The 21,103-nt window shown below is 39.4% G+C and overlaps 1 protein-coding gene across 1 annotated transcript in view; it reads left to right on the top strand.

Annotated features, from left to right (window-relative positions):
• Positions 1 to 3,031: 3,031 nt before the first annotated feature.
• LOC130192607 (CUB and sushi domain-containing protein 1-like) overlaps positions 3,032 to 21,103 on the top strand; it is a 269,833-nt gene continuing 251,761 nt past the window's right edge. Inside the window, exons 1-2 of the mRNA XM_056412699.1 lie at positions 3,032 to 3,035; positions 17,951 to 18,167. Of these exons, the coding sequence (XP_056268674.1) occupies positions 3,032 to 3,035; positions 17,951 to 18,167 (221 nt within the window). The remainder of the gene's footprint in view (positions 3,036 to 17,950; positions 18,168 to 21,103) is intronic.

A 21,103-nucleotide genomic window follows, 5' to 3' on the forward strand; every position in this document is an offset into this window, starting at 1 on the left:
CTCCGTAGCAGGCGATGAGTGGTCAAAAATGCGGCTCATAGTCTCTATGAAATCGGCCAATGAGTAACATAGTTCGGTGTCTCTAGACCATTCTGCAGTAGCCCAGGCTGCAGCTCTTCCCGTTAAATGAGACACAATAAACGCCACTTTACCATGCTCAGATAAAAAGGCTGCTGGGTTGTGTTGGAAATGCAGATCACACTGTACCAGAAAGGCTCTGCAATTCGAAGAGTCTCCGGAAAATCTCTCCGGAAGAGCCAGCCGTAAAGGGGAAGAAACAGCCTGACCTGGGTAGTCAGCTGGAGTATTGACAGGCAAATTCTCAGCCGTGGATGACGTCACCGGAGGAGCAGTCTGTTGATGAGTGAAAAAATTATTCATTTGGGCAACCAGTTGTTGTATCTGTGTAGATAATTCCTCCTGAACCCCGGCCTGGCGTCCTCTCAGCTCTTGTATTTCCTGGCTGACTTTGTCCAGCTTTTCCTCGTGATGAAAAATCGTCACGCCCTGTACCGACAGAGCGGCGTGAAGCGTTCTTGGGTCGGCTGGGTCCATAATGGTCAGTTCGTTCTGTTACGATCTCAGACACTTAGGAAGTAGGACCCAATTGCACGACCCGGGAGACAGAGATAAAGTATTTGTAAGTACTTTATTTTTCAGTTTCTGCAGTGAGCAAAATGAAAGCGCTCACGTAGTGAGGGATCAAAAACTTTTCAGGAGCACAAAATAACCCGACCTGATCATGGCAAAAAACAAGACGAACTGACAAGGAACACTGGGAGACAGGGGAATTTAAGCACATGGTAACAAGACACAGGTGGGACCAATCAGGGGCGGGGCTGACACTGATGAGTATAGGAGACAGGTGTGATGACAGGTGAAAACAATCAGGAAGCCTGGAATGAGAGAAAGCGAACATAAATGACCTGAACCTCTCTAGCATATCTGTCGGTGCACAACACTTTTGATGTAGTGGTCCCCTCCGAGCTCTGGATTCACCATCTCATCTATCCCCCTTTGTCCATAAGAACTAAATGATTTTTTCCCCTTTCATTTCTATAAGTACCAATCTTTCTTTCATGGATCCATTCCACTACCTCTTTCCTTTTACCCCCTTGGCCTCACTCATCTTTCTCCCTCTCACTATCAATGATCAATACAAAAAAATGGCTTTAGAGTCTTCTACTTCTAATCACATACAGGACTGTCTCAGAAAATTAGAATATTGTGATGAAGTTCTTTATTTTCTGTATTGCAATTAAAAAAACAAAAATGTCATGCATTCTGGATTCATTACAAATCAACTGAAATATTGCAAGCCTTTTATTCTGATTTATTGCTGATTATGGTTTACAGTTTAAGAAAACTCAAATATCCTATCTCTAAATATTAGAATATCATGAAAAAGTATACTAGTAGGGTATTAAACAAATCACTTGAATTGTCTAATTAACTCGAAACACCTGCAAGGGTTTCCTGAGCCTTGACAAACACTCAGCTGTTATAAATCTTTTTTTTACTTGGTCTGAGGAAATATTAAAATTTTATGAGATAGGATTTTAGAGTTTTCTTAAACTGTAAGCCATAATCAGCAATATAAAAAAAAATAAAAGGCTTGCAATATTTCAGTTGATTTGTAATGAATCCAGAATGCATGACATTTTTGTTTTTTTAATTGCATTACAGAAAATAAAGAACTTTATCACAATATTCTAATTTTCTGAGACAGTCCTGTATATGGACATACAGTATAGATAGATAGATAGATAGATAGATAGATAGATAGATACTTTATTAATCCCCAAGGGGACATTTGTCGTCACAGTAGCAGCACCAATAAACTAAACACACAAGAATAAAATATAAAATATAAAATATAAAAAACAGGGATGAAAGATATAGATGTATACAAGTAAAATATAAAATACAATAGTATAGTGCTCTTGCTGTATTTATCTAAAATACACACAACCTATATATACTATCATGCTTGTACTGTATGTTATGCCCCATGTAAAGTGTCTTTGAGTGTCTAGAAAAGGCTTTATAAATTTGAAGTATTATTATTATCATTATGTAAATGCTCTCACTGGCAAGCACACGCATGTTCACCACTGCACACACCTACACTAAACACAGCAGTTTGTAGGAGGCCGTGTTGATGCGTCATCCTGTAACAAGCAATCTGTCATCACATATAAATTAAACACCTAATTTAGTGAATACTGAGAGACATTTTCATTTTGTGATTATTGTTGTAGCATTGCGTGTAGCTTCCAGCTGCTCGCACTCTTTGAGCTAAGCTCAGCTAAAGAGGTCTTTGCTCTCATCTCTGAAGTGGAAGAAAGAAGATCTTCTAATCAGTGTTGGTAACATGTCAAACAAATGTCCTTAGATACTATCATTTTTAATGTATGATTCAGATTTTCAAATCACCAACCTATTGTTATTCAACAAATGTGTGCAGTCACCTGCAAACTACAAACACAGGATGCTCCAGTAATTTAACGTCATACTCGATACACGGGAGCTGAATGTCTGATTGAATGGGTGTAACATTGTCGCTAAAGATCCGTGGTATGTATTTAAGGGTACAATTAGCTGATTACTGATCTTTGGATTAACCAAAAAAAGAAACCAACGAATGCATCACCAAATAAACAAACCAATCACAAATACAAGGTCTCACAACTAGTAACGCCGAACGCATTATTGCAACGCTTGCCTTCTGTTTCTAGCTCCTAACTTTTGGTTTGTGTGCCTATGAGTTTATTTGGGTGGGGCTTTACTGCTCTTTTAGTGGTCAGATGAGGTTGCTGCCACACTGTGTGTGTGTGTTGGTGTGTGTGTGCGTGTGTGTGGCAGAGAAAGAGAGAGTCTTTGGCGATGGTGACAGGATGTCATGCTCCTGAGGAGTCGGAGTCCCCTGAGGCCAAAATCACAGGACGGCTGAAGCAGACTGCCAGAGTCGACTCGATTCTTTCTTTTTGATGTTGTCATTGTTTGAGCCGGATGTGGCTATTGATAACGTATGGGTAAGACATTTAGTAGTTTCTGGATTATTTCTTTTTATGAAGCTTTAAGATTCAAATGCTACGTTATAACTGTGTATTGTTAAGAATCTGGTTTACGAAAAACATGATACGGGGGTTACAATTCAATATATCGTAATATATTACGATACTGTAAGCAAGGTAACATATTGTGATTTTTTTTCAATGTAATTGTTGTATAGCTCTTAGAAGTGTATAGTCGTATCAAAGAACACACCACCATATGCATCACATCTTTTTGAATCTGCATTAGCATTCACAGTTTGCACATACACTGCACATACACCTATAGGGCACATATTATTGCAAATTTAATAAAGTATTGAACAAGTTAATTTGTCCGTGTACACTTTAAATATAAAAGCGATAGTTTTTTAGAAATTGTTTAACTCTCACAACACATAAAATCGGGATACATGATTTTTTCAATATCTTAATGCCTCAATAGCTTGAACCTTGTAGCATCTTTTAAATGTATCCTTCTAAATCTCAATAGGGACCCATTCATGGTCATGTGATTAGTGTCCCTATATTAAGCTAATCACAATCGCCTGTCATGTGGAACGATTTCTGCTGAGTAGATGCGCTGCATCTGACCTGCGAAATAATATATCTCTCGAATATATATCCCTCCCTCTCATTCACTGCATTTATTTATTTGCTTTATGTATTCTCCTTCTATCACAGCTTCACCCACATCAGTCCATCTCTGTCTCCCCGCTCGACTTTGTCTTGTCTTTCTAACAGATTGTTCATCTGTGATTACCGCAGCAGCAAAAGGTTAGCTGAACGTGTTGATGGGATTCTGTTGTCATGGGACGGGCTCAAGGCTCAAGGCTCCACTGAGTTTAACGACCCTGAGCATGTGTGTCGATGTTTAAAACCCCTTGCTAAACCATGCATGACCATGACGTTAAAGAGTTGTGAGCTTTTGCACACACACACACACACACACACACACACACACACACACATAGAAGATGGATGTTCTATGTTCGGCCTTTCTGTCTCAATTTGTCTTCCTGAAAATGACAACGTGCCACAATCATGCCAAATATATAGCTACACACACACACACACACACACATGCACACCCACTCACATACAAACAGATGCACGCACAAAAGTACAGATACATACCGATATGGACACACAGAGAGACACAACGAGCCAAGGAAGGTGAGACAGAATGCCAGAAAAGTAGAGAAACAGGAAGCTGCACACATACATCTGAATTCCATTGTTCTCGATTCTCAATTTCAGTTTTTTTTTACTTCCTGTTACCTGTAAATCCTTTTCCACCTACAGGCAACATGTCATGCCATCTTAAAGCTGTCCCATGCACTAGTGTATGTGTGCACTTGTTTCTGCATGTGTATCGGCCTGTGCAGTAGGGTGTGTTCACAAATAATGTCTTTCTCTGCCTGATTGCGAATAATCATATTGTCTCTGGCATTTGTGTTTAGTTTTTTTCCACACATTGCATAATAATAACTGCAGATCGGTAAAATGAGCACATAGAAACAGTTGCTATAGAAACAGCAGAATAAAAGCACCCTCCCTGGTCACGACACAAGTTTTCATTTCTTCCTATGAGATGGAAAAGAGGGTTTTCTCTTTGGTCTCGCTCTTTCTCCCCTTTTTCCCCTCTCCCTTTGAAAGGAGACAACAGTTTCTTCCTCTTCTCTCTCCATGTTCCACTTTCATTCCATTTCTCACTCCCTCTCCTCCTCCCTTTCAACCTCCTCTTCTACTTCCTCAGAGAGCCCTATTTCTGTGAGTCACATTTCCTGCACTAGTGCACTTGGCCATGACTGACAGATTTTTAGTAATTTCATGACCAGAGTGGCAGTGCAACTGCAGCGCTATTGTAAAAGAGGCTGGATTAGGAGGAATAAATTATCGTTATCAATCATGAACCATCAGATCAGCTCCTCTCATCTCATTTAGCTGCATCGTGCTGTGCTCCCTCCACACACTGACATGTTGTAATGGAGAAAAAAACACATGACTCTCCCACGGGGAAACTGATCAGGAAGGGTAGTCTCGAAACGTATAAATACACACTATTTCGAATATGCAACAAGTGTGTATCAGTTTTGGCGCTGGTTCAGCAAGATTTTGAGGAGGAGGAATGTGAGCTGTTTTAAAAATATTCGCACTATCCGTCAACGAATATGCCACAGATGAAGTGCACATTCCTGTATTGCTGCCTTCAGATAGCGACAGAATTTCATCAACTGAAAAGGAAAAGGCCCTCATACATAATACAAGCACTTGTAGGCGTCTAATGCTGGTAAGAATAATCCATCCCTCCTTTTGAATTGTTACAGTAATCACATTTTCGGTATGCTTTTGAAGTAATCTGTGTCGGGTACAACTTGATACCAGACAACACTGACCCTCTGTTGTGCGCTCTCCTGGAAACCTATCATGTTTCATAAAATATTTATACGAAATATGCAACAGTAAAAGATAGGTTTAAAAAAAATACTATATATATATATATATTATTTATCAAGAGTGAATCTGCCCCTTCGAAACTAGATTCAAACAGTCACCAATAAGCAAACAACCTAATAACTGTTTACTCATAAATGTGTGACGACATGTTTTTCCTAACTGAGCTTCACCCGTTTAAAACCATTTAGAATAGTACAGACAAAGTCTAGAAATACAATTAAAAGGTTTTAATACAAATTCATAACCTATTGTGTGCATATTGGAGCCCACTGCAAGAAACAGATGGACAAAATAAGTGTTTAGGGCCTTTAAAAAACACCTTCATTCTTTTGACATGTATGTTGCTATAGCTTTCATGAAAGTTATTGTTTTTAATATCTCAAAGTAGCCTACAGGTGGGGCAGTTTTTAAATATTTTTTAGAGCCACAAAACTAAGCAATCCATGTACAGTTTCAACTATTATCAAATGAACGTAATCATGCTTTTCAGTCTTGCTCTGTGACCTTTCACTTTTTAAAAGTGTTTCGCTCTCTTCGTTTCTTGGATTGCTTCAGCTCTTAGACTTTCTCTCCTTCCCATCCTTTAAATTGTCTCTCCCTGTAACGTATACAGTATTTTAACTCCTCTCCCCGCCGCCATTGTTTCTCTCCTCTTTTTTCACTTTTAACTCTTCTGTCTCTTTTCTCACATCCATGCTATCACCATTTGACCCTATACACTTTCTGCTATAGTCTTTCTCTCTGTGTATGTGTGTGTGTGTGTGTGTGTGTGTGTCTGTGTGTGTCTTTCTCGCTCATATTCGCACAACCTGCAAGCTCATGTGAAACATTAATGTCCCAACAGATGAGTAACACACCATACTGCAGTGTATAGAGTATTAGTGCCCCAAGGGCAAATGTATGGATGCAAAGAGCTCAGCTGCCTCTCTCTCTCTTTACTCTCTTTACATCTATGTTACTTTTGTGCATTACATTTTTTTTATATCTCTCTTTGACTAAAATAGTTCAGGTAATTAATGGAAATCTTCCTTTTGATCTTTTTTCGATATTCATCAGCATTAAACAGAACAGTCTTACACACACACACACACACACACACACACACACACACACACACACACACACACACACATACACACTTCCAAGCCTCTCTCCAGTGCTGTGTTGCCAGCTGGCCAGCACACACAGCTGGTGGGAATCACAACCATCAAACAGCCATAATGCTGTGTGTTTGTGTGTGTGATGCATTTTAACTGTGACACACTTAAAGGTATCACACAAATTGCCCATTGCGTCTGTCTCTGTCTCCATCTCCCTCAGCTGTTGTCTGGCTCTCTCTTTTATTTACACAGGAGACACAGAAGTCTTCAAGGACTAACTAAGAGACACAGAGAAGGAAAACCTATACAGAGAAGCCCTGACAAAGCTTCTCGCTCCTACTAACTACTTTTTACCTCCAGTAAAAGTCTATTTAGAACAGTAAAATACTGAACTGTTGCAGGTGTAACTAATTAGGAAAATACTTGAGTTGACACAACCCAATTAATTTTGTTGGAGAAAGGAAACTAAATTATTTACAACTGAATTACTTGAACCTGTCTCTGGCCATCAGTTAAAATAACTACATGATGTGGTTTAGAATAGCCCAGGCCTTAAGGCATAATTTCTACCAAATAATTTCTTAAAACATCCAGAGTATAACTCATCAGTTTAAAGAAAAGTGGTCCTGGTCCTGAAGGCTTCCATCAGCAATGACCCACATGTAATTGTCCAAGTTGTAAGAACAGTCCAGTTTTGAATGAATGATGGAGGTTTCTGCTTTTTAATGTGCTAATGAAGTGTTAAAATAGGGCCTTGATTTATCAAGGCTCAAATTTAATAGCCTCATAATCCACTCTCACCTGCCAGATTCATAAAGCATCTTTATACTTTGATATCTCATGATACAGTTACGATGTAACTACATGACAAACGATGCATGGTGTCAAGCAATTAAACAAACGAGTCCTGTGAAGAAATTTCACATTTGCAACAATCCGACAAAAACTCATATAGTGTCAGCTAAATATGTAGATATGCAAAGTCTATATTCTCTAGGGGAAAGGTTTATACTGTATTTCATATTTTTTAAGTCCATTGTCCACTGGACGGTGACAATGGATGACTATGTTAAGGACTATATAACAATACAATAGTGAAATAAAGCTGAAATAGAAGTTCAGAATCAGTTTTTTTTGCGTAAACATTCAAGGATATTTCAGTTATTACTTGAGAACCTTTTGAAAGTTTAAATAATAGACAAAATAACATTAAAAAATATATAACCTACTAAATGTAATGTCTCTAAGGTTATGATTATTGTCGAATAAATGTGTGAACCAAATTCGATACAATTCCATATCCCCAACAAAAGAAATACAGAATAGCAGAACAATGAAAGACAGAACCACTTTTATTTGTTATTTGTCTGTCGTAAAACCGCATTGTTGTCAGATGAAACAAGCAATTGATTTCCACTTTTGGGGAGAAATATCTTCATTGAGGAGGCGAGACAATTAGAGACAGAGGAGTGCAAGAGAAAGCCAGGAAAATGTGGGACTTTTAAATGCTGTGTGTGCACACAATGAAAGAGTCACCCAGTCTTGACCACCAGCTGCAGTTTAGTTGTAATATATATATATATATATATATATATATATATATACATACCCATTTTTGCTTTGCTGTGTTCTGGCACAGGTTCAGGAGATTGCTGAGCATGGAATTGATATTCCAAACTAGCTTTGAACACAGAATATCCTAATGTGTGTTCTGCCGAAATATGTATGTGTGTGTGTGTGTGTGTGTGTGTGTGTGTGTGTGTGTGTGTGTGTGTGTGTGTGTGTGTGTGTGTGTGCGTCTGCTGACTCTTTGCCCTCCGCATCGCATTCACAGGTTCACTTTTCAGGAATGCAAAATATTTCAGAGGCTTTTTTTTCTCTCTAAGCGTATCACAAGGTTAAGTTGAATATTTAGTCTTTTTTCAGCAATAGCACTGCGAGCAAGTGTGCATCCTCTTCATGAGTGTCGAGAAGAACTCCGGGCCGAAAGAGTTTGCCAGTTTAAACTGCAGTAAACTCCAGAAAGCGAGGACACAGACGTTTCTCTTCGAGGAAAATCATAGTTATGTTGACGCAAGTGAAATCTAAGGCTAGGGATGTTTAAAGCAGCTAGATTCAATATTTAAAAACAACAACCAATCAGGTGTCGCAGTGATGAACCCATCTCAGCTCATTGAGACTTTACTCTTTTGTTTCACTCTTACCTTTACTCTTTTGTTTCACTCTTCCCTTTACACTTTTGTTTCACTCTTACCTTTACTCTTTTGTTTCACTCTTCCCTTTACACTTTTGTTTCACTCTTACCTTTACTCTTTTGTTTCACTCTTACCTTTACTCTTTTGTTTCACTCTTACCTTTACTCTTTTGTTTCACTCTTACCTTTACACTTTTGTTTCACTCTTACCTTTACTCTTTTGTTTCACTCTTACCTTTACACTTTTGTTTCACTCTTACCTTTACACTTTTGTTTCACTCTTACCTTTACTCTTTTGTTTCACTCTTACCTTTACTGTTTTGTTTCACTCTTACCTTTACTCTTTTGTTTCACTCTTACCTTTACTGTTTTGTTTCACTCTTACCTTTACACTTTTGTTTCACTCTTACCTTTACTCTTTTCTTTCACTCTCACACGGACAGACACAATTAGCCGCCAGACAGTTCTCCTGGTGAAGCAGATGTCTTCCTCAGAGCTAACGATTACTGAATATTGGACTTAATTCATCAAAACTCCAAATATAGACTAGTGTTGCTCCATTTGCTGACAATATATATATATATATATTTAAATAATAATGTAATTCAGTCAATCATTGCAATACAATACAATATTATTCTATACAATATACAAAACAGAAAGACTAAAAAGGTATAGGTAGAAGCAAAAATGCTTATTTATTCCTATCCTAAATAATTTTTATCAAATAAATCAGATAATTAATTAATAGGAAATAATATCAGATACTTTAGTCATTTTCCAGTAAGGTATCTTCACTTTCCTTCAAATATTGCTTTTGGGTAGTTTATACACCACTGATTACAACACAGAGAGGGGCAGCAACTTCATTCTCTGCTCAGGTAGCCATTGTTCCACTTTAACAAATTGTTTTTTCATGCTCTATGAATGTTGTTAATATTGCAGAGAAGGCCTTCAAAGACCCCATATAACGGGGGTTTGCAAAACAATTCATCCTCAATGATAACCTCATGCTAGGATACTTTTCATAGGACCTATTTTTATTGGGCCATAAAAAAGTGTACAAGCGCTTTAGGAAATGGTAGATATGGACTGCGTCATATTTAAAGTGATACTTGAAACACTCCATTCTACAAGTTTCAACCTGAAGCCGTCAAACTCCGTTTCGACTGCTGTGCAGAGTAGAGCACTAAGCACCAGATGTCACGCTCACCTCCCTGTCTTAGATCTGGCAGCCAGTCATGTCCTTTTTCAACATTTGACTCTCAAATGACCAATCCACCAGCCTACTTCGCTGGGGTGACACATTTAATAATGAGCTGCCATTTTGTTCTGCAATGCATTAGCCATCACTTCATAAAAACTTTCCCCAGTGCTTTGGCCTCACCAGACTGACAGCAGCTCCCGGACCCCCAGAGCAAACAAGCATGGGCGGCTCTCCTGAGACTGTTGAAGAAAATACAAATAATGGAATGACAGAATTTTAGCCGAAGGCTGTGAGCGACCGTGTCTGCAGAGACAGTGATATCTGTACTGAAAAATACATCAATCATGATTTGTAAAATATGTTGACGGATGTATTATGTTTAGCTGCACAGCTATCACAAGGAGATGCACGGCCTGCAGTAAAGGGATGTTCTCTCAAATCAATGCTTTTCTTAAATTTCGTTGGTATTTTATTCCAGTGGTCCATTTTGATGTTTACATCTTGAGCCATCTTCATTCACTCTATTCAGAATAGAAGCTATTGAGTTGTAGGTTAAAGGATAATTGATTGCAGACGCAGTGTTCCCTCACAAAGTCAGTGTTTTTCAAAGCAAGAATGATGACAAATTTAGATAAGACTTTACACACACACACACACACACACACAGACATGCAAATACACATGCAATTGTCTCCCATGCACATCTCTCATGTTGTCCTTATTTTGGGCTCCTTTGATCATGTCTCTCTCTTGCTTACAGGACTTTTAAAGTTCTCTACTTGTGGCACTACGGGGGATCTAATCACGCTCTTTCACACACACACACACACACACACACAAAAACACACCATCCAGCCTATCTCTGATATCTTCAGAACGCAACCCATATTCCATGCTGACAATGTTGGGATTTACCCTGGATGTAGCCTTGATTTCTCCTGCGTGTCTCTCTGTAATTGTGTGTGTGTGTGTGTGTGTGTGTGTGTGGGTATGATACACATCTCTCCCCTATTCCATGGTTGTGATGGTGACTGGAGACTTGGCATGTACTGTCAACGTCCTGCTTATCACCTGCAGTATGAATTCAAATGACAGTTTTTGCTTATTTTAATGTGCATCTAATTTACACCTGACAAGGTTATCTATCTTGTGTTTGGTACATAAGCTCTTTGATCAACTTGTTGAAGTGTAACGAGGAGTTCGGTATCATTTTCAACACCGTTTGTACAGTGTTGATGAGTTTGAAAGTGTGCCTTTTAATCCTTTTTCAAACTGTGTTTACTTGTTGGCACAAACAAACGTTGCACAGTGCCAATAAGTAATCACAAAGTCTTGAATCTTGAAGGATTCTCTTTCAAAATCTGTTGCTTGAACCAAAGTGCAATTCCCACTCTTTCATTATCAATTCAGAATGAATATGTCATGATGGCTGTAACAATCTAAACTGATGAATACGTGTTGAGAGTACTTACTTTCACAGGAGAACACAATGTCTTTTAAAAACTGATTCCAGTGTATAATTGCATAGATGGACGTTCATGTTATTTTCCAGAGACTTGCTTTTATCTCCACTGAGCACCAGCTAAAAGGCCTGAATGCTTGATTCTAACCGTAGACCCATTAACTTAAACTGTTTGACAGTGGGCTGACAGAGAGCGCGAGCAATGTCGATAGCGAGAAAGAAAGACAGAGAGAGAGGTTGTGCTATTTGTTCTTCGTGTGATAAATATAGGAGGTGAGTGGGTGGAATAAAAACAAGCTAACACTCGAGCAGGATAAGAGAGGAATCACAGAGAGATAGATCTAATGACACCAAGAGAGAGACAATATGACATACTGATTAAAATAGCAATAAAGCCAGGAAGTAATATAATGACACTTAGAAAGAGATACAATGGTACTAATACAGAGATTATCGTGGCACAAGAGGGGGAAAGCGTTAGGGCAGAAGGAAGGAAGGAGGGAGGTGATGACAGAGAGCTGGAAAAAAGAGATGGATAGAGGAATGAAGCTGCAGGACTAAGGGAGGGAGAGATGCACAGTAAGTACAGAGATAGTTATAATACCGGTGTTATAAAGACAGCATGGCTGGACTGGAGGTTGGCGAGAGAAAGATATACATATGATGGGGAAAAATCAAGAAATGAATGATTACAAAGAGACAAACTTAATGTGGAAGAGTCATAATGATTCTGGCACAGAGATAATGAAAAAGAAGGAGGGTGGTACAAGAGAAGAGATGGGAAAGACAACAAGGGGAGCAGAAAAAATAGACAACAGATTTTCTCCTCTTCTCTCCCCTCCCCTCTCCATTTTGTTCGAGCTGGTATTGAATCACTGCAGTCGATAGTTCTACACAGCGCAACTTAGAAAGATGCATTTGATTTGTGGCCCAGCATACCGTGGAAAGAGGAGGCTAGTGTGTGATTTATGAGCCAGGGACCTTGTGGTCAGGTTCTCCTGGATCGCTCCACCTCTCTGCCGCCTCTCAACTCGTACAATTTAACAATCTGTCTGATTGTTATATAGTTCTGTGCACTGATACAATGTTTACGCAAAAAAAACTGATTCTGAACTTCTATTTCAGCTTTATTTCACTATTGTATTGTTATATAGTCCTTAACATAGTCATTCATTGTCACTGTCCAGGGGACCATGGACTTAAAAAATATGAAATACAGTATAAACCTTTCCCCTAGAGAATATAGACTTTGCATATTTACATATTTAGCTGACACTATATGAGTTTTATCGGGGTTGCTGGGCAAAAAGTATTGAGAAATAATTATTTTTTCATGCAATAGATATCTAACATCTCTCTATTGTAAAATGCTGACAATCATGTTGCTTCGATTTGATTGCTGGAATGTAGCATGCAACTCTCGGGAATATGGCAAACATGCTAAAGGATCCATTTTTTGCGACATGTCTCATGACAGCATCAGTGTACAGAGCTGCACGGAAAATTTAATTACAAGTGAACATAAATAACAGTGGAAAAGCCTCAAAGCCTGTCAGATATACAGTAAATCAAACGAAAGATATCTGTAGGATTTAGTCCTGTGTTGTAATGAAGACTGTGTGTGTGTGTGTGTTAGCATTTGTGTATAAGTGCACAGTTCAGAACAGCGTTTCTCTATATTTGTTTGGAGCTGCTTTTTAATGTACAACTTAAGGATACACACATAGCCATTGACCATTCCCTAAGCCACGCCCCTGATACTACTCCGTCAAGCTCCCATGGAGCCCACAAATAAATATTATAAGCTGTTTTTAGAGTAGAAAGAAAGGTGTACAATATCTGTTTGAAGTATACTTTCAGTAGCTTGCGTAGCATAGGAGTGCCAACACTAGTTAATGATGTGTTGATGTACTCTGCTAATGTTAGGTCCACAGCATTTTAGGTAGAACATGTTAGAAATTAATATATCCTAAAAACCTCTCCAGGTGTCACTGTTACACAAAGATGTAACCATGACTAGCTCAAAATCCACAAAAAACAAAAAAGTATAATTTGATCTTAAACGATTGCATGAGAGATACTTGTCGGACCCTAGTTGGAGCTGGACGATGCTACAGTATAACTGGCCAATCAACCAAGGGGCAAGCTTTAGCAAATGTTCAAATTCATACTCAATAATAAGAATATGTATGTTCTCTATTTCCTTACATTTAACAAAATGTTGATGGCACATCCAGAAATCTTTGTTTTATGAGTGTTTTTTTCAACTGTGGCAATTTTTATATTACAATTGATGAAGGGCAATTACTCAAAGAATAGTTGTCAAATTGTCTCAAATATCTCAACACGTGTTGGAAGGATTGTCATTAAACATTGTACAGACACTCATGCTATCTAGTGGATTGACTTTAGGGATCCCCTGAATATTCCTCTAGTGTCATGAGGTTGATATTTACCTTCGCATTGAAAATGCGGAAGGTAATGTTTTGATCGCCGTGTATTTATATATTTATTTATTTGTATGCGTGTTCCTCGCATAACAAAAAAAGTTTTAAACCGAATCGCATGAAATTTGGTTGGATGATTGGTTATTATCCGGGGACCATTTGATTAGATTTAGGGACTGATCGGGTCAAAGGTCAAGGTCATGAAAAGGTCAAAATCTTCTTGAATCGCATGACATTTGGTGGGATGATTGGTTATTATCTGGGGACCATTTGATTAGATGTTGGGATCAATCGGGTCAAAGGTCAAGGTTATGGAAAGGTCAACATCTTCACTAACTAATGCCAAAATGTTCATAATTCAATGCCCAATCTTGTGATATTCAATTCAGTTTCAATTCAGTTTATTTGTATAGCCCAATTTCACAAATTACAAATTTGTCTCGGAGTGCTTTACAATCTGTACACATAGACATCCCTGCCCCAAAACCTCACATCGGATCAGGAAAAACTCCCAAATAACCCTTCAGGGGGAAAAAAGGGAAGAAACCTGCAGGAGAGCAACAGAGGAGGATCCCTCTCCAGGATGGACAGATGCAATAGATGTAATGTGTACAGAAGGACAGATTTAGAGTTAAAATACATTCAATGAATATGACAGAGTGTATGAATAGTTCATAGTAGGCATATTGCACACACACACACACACACACACACACACACACACACACACACACACACAATCTTGAATCTCTTGAATTCCACGATGGAGACCTCCACGATCCATCAGGCAGATGGCGGTGGGGAGGAGGAGTGGGCGGAGTCTCAACAGTGGGCGGAGTCTCAACAGGACAGTGGCGTAGTCAGGAGCAGGAATTCCACGACCCAGACCTCGATGATCCATCAGGCAGATAGGATCTATGCCGTCTCATAGGGTCCGATGACCCCATGAGACGTGAAGTCACTTGGACTCCGGGGAGAAAGCAGAGTTAGTAATGTGTGATTGAGAGATGAAAATTCATCCTTAAGGAGAGAAAAAAGAGGAGATAGGTACTCAGTGCATCCTAAAACGTCCCCCGGCAGCTATAAGCCTATAGCAGCATATCAAGGGGCTGGACCAGGTGAACCTGATTCATGCCTAACTATAAGCTCTGTCAAAGAGGAAAGTCTTCAGTCTACTCTTAAACGAGGTGACTGTGTCTGCCTCCCGGACTGAAGGTGGAAGCTGGTTCCATAGAAGAGGAGCTTGATAACTAAAGGCTCTGGCTCCCATTCTACTTTTTAAGACTCTAGGAACTACAAGTAGTCCCGCATTTAGTGAGCGTAGCTCTCTAGTGGGGCAATATGGTACTACAAGCTCCTTAAGATATGATGGAGCATCACCAATCAAGGCTTTGTACGTTAAGAGAATAATTTTAAAAGTGATTCTTGATTTTACTGGGAGCCAGTGCAGAGCAGCTAGTGCAGGAGTGATGTGATCTCTTTTCTTAGTTTTAGTGAGAACACGAGCTGCAGCATTCTGGATCAACTGGAGGGACCTAAGAGATTTATTAGAGCAGCCTGATAATAAGGAGTTGCAGTAATCCAGTCTCGAAGTAACGAACGCGTGAACCAATTTTTCTGCATCTTTTTGAGACAAGATGTGCCTGATTTTTGAAATATTACGTAGATGAAAGAATGCAGTCCTTGAGATTTGCTTTACGTGGGAGTTAAAGGACAAGTCCCGATCAAAGGTATGCGAAGGTATGCGCTCTACCGAGTGCCCATTCTAGTTACAATATGTATTAAAAGGTATCATGAGTTGCCATGATGTGTGGTTACCCCCTCAGGAGGAATCATCAAAGAAAAATTGTGATATTATGATGCCTTCGTCTAGTGTGTCAGCTTGATGCAAATATCTGCTGAGTTCTACTGATCCCATCTGCTCAGAGGGAGCAGAGGGGAATCTGGCAACGGAAGAGACAGACAACTGGAGTCACACACAAAGCTGACTGAAGGGGAGAGGTGAATTGGGTTGGAAAGACAGTGGAGAAAATCTGAAATTAATTTGGATGCTCCAGATGGTTTGAAGTTGTTGTGAGTGTGTGCACGCATGTGTGTCTTGGTGTGCGTGAGCACTCACGTCTCTGTTCTTGCCAGCCTGTCCATTTGGGCCCGGTATAGGTATTTACGTGTGTGTGTGTTTGTGTGTGTGTGTTTTTTGGGTGTTTTGTGTTACTTCAGACAAACAGGAACATCTGCTATGTGCACAATGAGGAAGTTTTGATCTCCTTTTGATTGGAAAAGACAACCACAGCCATCGCTATCTGAGAAACAATTACTCCTTGCTTTCATGTTGGCCACACACATGCACACACATTGTTCTACGTGCCCTGTATATCGGAGAAACTTTCGGAGTAAACTGTATAAAGTGTTTCTCGTGGAGAGAGTAGCAGAAGGTGAAGGGGAGAGGGGAGAATTGCAAGGAGAGTTTGTAAATGAGGAGATGTGTAGGTACACGGGTACACAGACAGATGGAGTGATCCATAGTGATGGCACCTTGAACCTTGATTGTTTTTGTATTATTATTATTCCTATTTTGTTTTTTATTCTAGCTTTTACATGTGGAATTGTATCCCATACAATACTTTGTGTTCCCCATTGTGCACATCGTCTGCTACATTGTTAGCTTCTACAGGTTTCTTGATGTGGTTCCTTTTGTTCTACTCTCGCTAGTGTTTGCCTTTTTCACTCATCTTACTTTTGCTGCTTCAAGGTCTGGTCTGCCTTTGTTAAATTCTGGCTCTGATGTGTTGCAGTTGCTGCAGTTACATGTATAGCTTTGACCAGATTTGATACACGTTACCCGAGCTTTTGGCAGCTTTAAGAGCTGCTTTATTATTCATTTATACTGTCTTTTTTGTCTCTCACTGAACACTCACAGTTAAAAGCTGTTCATGAATTCTTCAAAACCTACATTAGCCAGCTTTATATCGTCTTCTCTTCTGTGTATGCATCTGTGAAATATGGCCACACATGCATATATTCAGCAGCAACTGACACCAAGCGGAAATGTTGAGATCCAGACACACTTCTCAAATAGCTTGGCTAAAAGGTGTTAAAAGATAGATTAAACACTAGCCCTCTACATTGGATCACATCCCACTTCATTCCAGTGTCAGCGGAGACATCTTTTCTCTATAACAATGAGGTTTCTTCAACTTTAAAACACATTTAAAAAAAATAGTTTTTAGTTTGCATCATAGTTATCATACTTCACCATATTCTAGCAGACCATATTTTGAAAAAATACTAATATATGTGATATCCTGGAGATTTTAATGCTTACAGTGTGATGAAAATGTACATTCTAAATGTTTTTTATTTTACTTTGTGTGTGAAGAACAATGTGTTTTGCTCCATATGAGCTGACTTAGTTTGTATGCGTGCAATTGTGCATGTCGTTAACGTTGAAGATATACACATGTATGGTCAATGAAGGTCAATGTGAGGGTTGTACTTATGCATGTTGTAAAGCCTGTAGTGGTTTTTGTCTTTGGATTTTAATGAGTGAGCAATGTGATCACGTGGTACGTAACGCTGTTCAAACAAAGCACACAGTATTCTGCGTATGTTTAAGTGTGTCGAGGTCTGTGTGATGGGAGGTTGTTTCTGGTCAGAGATCAGCAGATCGCAGCACTTGCATTGTAACGATTGATAGTTACAGCCATAACATCTCAATACAGAACTGTATGTACCCATTATTCAGGCACAGCATGAAAGCTTCACTTGGCATATGCTCGAGTGTCATGCGAGGCTGTGCTCAGTACATTGTATAGAACACAATTAATTCAGTTACTTGTAAATATTTGTGGGGATATAAGACATGTATAATCAACTTTCATCTACATTCTCTATCTTGACAAAGTTCAAGATAAAGGTCTCTGAAGTATGCAAGACTGCAAAGCCCGGCCTTAGAGGCAGCCTAAATTATATTATGTGAGACCCTAATATTCTAATATGATTTTGTCTCTTCTCTCTCCTCCAGCTGAGTCTTGTGGTGGTGTAGTCCAAGGGCTGAACGGCAGCATAGAGTCGCCGGGTTTCCCCCACGGCTATCCCAACTATGCCAACTGCACATGGCTGATAATAACAGGGGAGAGGAACCGAATCCAGCTGACCTTTGTCACGCTGGCTCTGGAGGAAGACTTTGATATTGTATCAGTTTACGATGGACAACCGTCACCCAGCAACTTAAAATTGAGGTAAGAAATGATTCTTCCATTGGCAGTGTGATCCTCTCTCTTTCTCCTGTGTTCTCTCTCTCTCTCTCTCTCTCTCTCTCTCTCGTCTTTCACTTCAAACCTGTGTCACTGTGACAGTTTGAGTGGAGCATGTTCTCTCCTCCTCATCTACCTCCTATGAACATACACTTGACATTGGCACATCAAGATATTTGTATGAATTTCTCCCAAGTTGTAAAAGGGCACAGTGACTATGAAATAAAGGAACATCAGTTCTTGTGCATGGTTTTCTTTTTTTCCTGGTGACCAAAGAAGTTTGACAAATCCATTGAAAATCAACAAAGCATGAACCTTGACATAGCAACGGTTGGGAAGGCTGTTTTCCGTCTTGTACAAACTTAATATGTGACACAATTCACTGTAATTAAGCATTGAAAACATTTTGATTTATACACTTACAAATTTAGAATTTAAAATGTATCTAGAAACAAGAATACATTTTATATAGAATAAGTGAAAGATTAAAGACTAATTATTATGTCTATTGTCTGTTGTTAAATTTGTATAATTTGTTTTAAATGATTTATTTAATCATTTAGTCTATATAAGAAACTCATCAAGTTGTTTTGAGCCCAAAGTGTTTTTTTGTGATCACCTGTCCAGAATCCAAAGATATTCACTTCATAATTCTGTAGGCGAAAGAAAATACAACCAATGTATTCATTTCAGAAGCTGGAACCAGAGAATGTTATTGTTTTTCACCCAAAAAAAGTGAATCTTAATTGTGACCAGGGGCGGCTTGTCCTTAAGGGCGATTGGGGCGACGCACTGCCTAGGGGGAAAAGAAAAAAAACAAAGAAAAAAAAGTCGCATTCTACCACTAGACGTCTGATCTGCCTCTGTATGTCATTGTCCAATCAGGTAACAGTCATTCAGTCAGCCTAAAGTCGTGCTTCAAATGGCCCCGCCCCTTCTGGGGCGACTTTGGGCGAAATGAAAATCGCCCCAGACCTCTCCCATTGACTCCAATGTTAAACCCATTTTTTTCACAAAACAGAGCTCTCAATGCATTCTCTATGGCTTCCGGGAGGACTCGCCCCTCCAGGTCTTGTCATAAGTAATCGACGTAAAAGCGTATCAGTACGTCATACAGCTTCGACAGAGGCGTATTCAGTCGAGATGGCCGGTGCTCAGGGCAACAGCAGCGATTCAATACTTTCTTTGAAAGAGACTCCTTTCGGTCGGCGTAACAATGAAGACACATTGGCAACAATAGAAGTAGGACCTCCTAGAGCAGCGGTCGCCAACACGTCGATCTTGATCGACCGGTCGATCTCGGAGACATTAGCTGTCACTCTCCAAAATAAAATGAAAATAAAATCAGAAACACATTGTTCCTCATTCTCGAACATTTTCTAAAGTCTCTTCTGAAACGTTTTCTTCCTGACGATCGACGTCAGAAAAGATCTCCGCCTGATTTTAATGAACGCCTGTAAACGGGTTCTCTGACAGCCGTGTTGTCAGCTGTGCTCCCTGAAAGAGGAACGTACCACTACAGGTGAGGCGCAGGGGAAATGCAGAAAGACCTTTATTGATAACTTCACATATTACACAAGGTCAAAGTACAAAGACATAAAACTAAGTCATCAATAAATAAATGTTGAGATGCCTGTACCTTAGTGTAAATGTTTACGTTACGGCATTAACAAGTTGCGCCTGCGCATGCGCGACAGCCGAGATTCTTGGCGACTTGCCAGGTCTTACCTCCGTTAGTTCGGCTTTTCTGCTGTTGCCCTTCAAAACAAAAGCTCAACATTTAGCTTTTTTCTTGTCTGGTGGAGCAATCTGGTTTACTTGAAAGTGATTGCAATTGTATTTCTTCTATTATTTGAAAAAGCACAGATGCAGGAGTCACAAATGGGGATCTCATATTTATTATTATAATAATTATTTCAATCTTGTTGAAAAAAATCACCAAATCAAAGACCAGGAGCTGGATTACTGACAGACAGCTCACAGACTGCCTCAGACTGTCTGTCTGCTTATGAACTAACTACAAGCTCACAGACAGAGTTCAGTCACAGCCGTCACACTGACTGGAGTCACATGACTTGATGGCATTGTGACGAAGCTACATATAGACAGCTGTCTGAAGGTCTGTGGTTTTGGGTTAATTATTCTCAAAAAAATTGCCCCCCCTGAGAATTTTTTCAGGAGCCGCCACTGATTGTGACATCAGTTCAGTTGAACTCCTAAACAAAAGGCAAACATGTGTTCGTCCCACATTCTTGGGATGTTGAAAACCATACCTGCAATTTTTAATGTGCCGTTTTAAATCCATCTTGCAAGTTGAATATGGCAACTTGTCAGTTTGCAGATAAACTGGAGCCAATCTTAGCACATCATTTTAATATTTAAATCTATTATTTGCTCTGTTCATCAACATAAATGTGCAGGGAAATATAAGTAATTGAACGATTGGCAGCATCTTCATTTTCTGAGTTGTAGGCCTGTAATGTTGCAAACAGGGCAGATAGAACAACTTCTATACAGCTGCAGAACTGTGCAGCTTATTCATAGTGCTCGGCCTGTGTGTAGGAGGCATGAGCTGGGAATGCACCAGTAGTGTTTGGTTGGTGGTGCAGTTATGTGGGTTCTTCTTTGAAAATGTGATGTAGCTGTATAATGTGTCATTGTTTGAGTTTAGAGTACTTTTATTGTTTCCTGGCGAGAGGAGAATAGTGAAGACTGCTGAGTGTACTTTGTGCTGAGTTTGTGTGGATAGGAATCTCTTTCAAAAAAGGTTTATCTTCTCACCAGGATGTCTTGGTTTTAGCGTTTCACCTTCACCATCTGTTCTGCAGTAAATCGACTTAACTTTCTAGCTGAAGACAGCATACCCAAAGATAGCTTTAGAAACACTCGTACTTTTAGCTGAGTTCATTTCGGCGTCCGCT

Source organism: Pseudoliparis swirei, chromosome 4 (genome assembly GCF_029220125.1).
Source record: "Pseudoliparis swirei isolate HS2019 ecotype Mariana Trench chromosome 4, NWPU_hadal_v1, whole genome shotgun sequence".
Taxonomy (NCBI): Eukaryota; Metazoa; Chordata; class Actinopteri; order Perciformes; family Liparidae; genus Pseudoliparis; species Pseudoliparis swirei.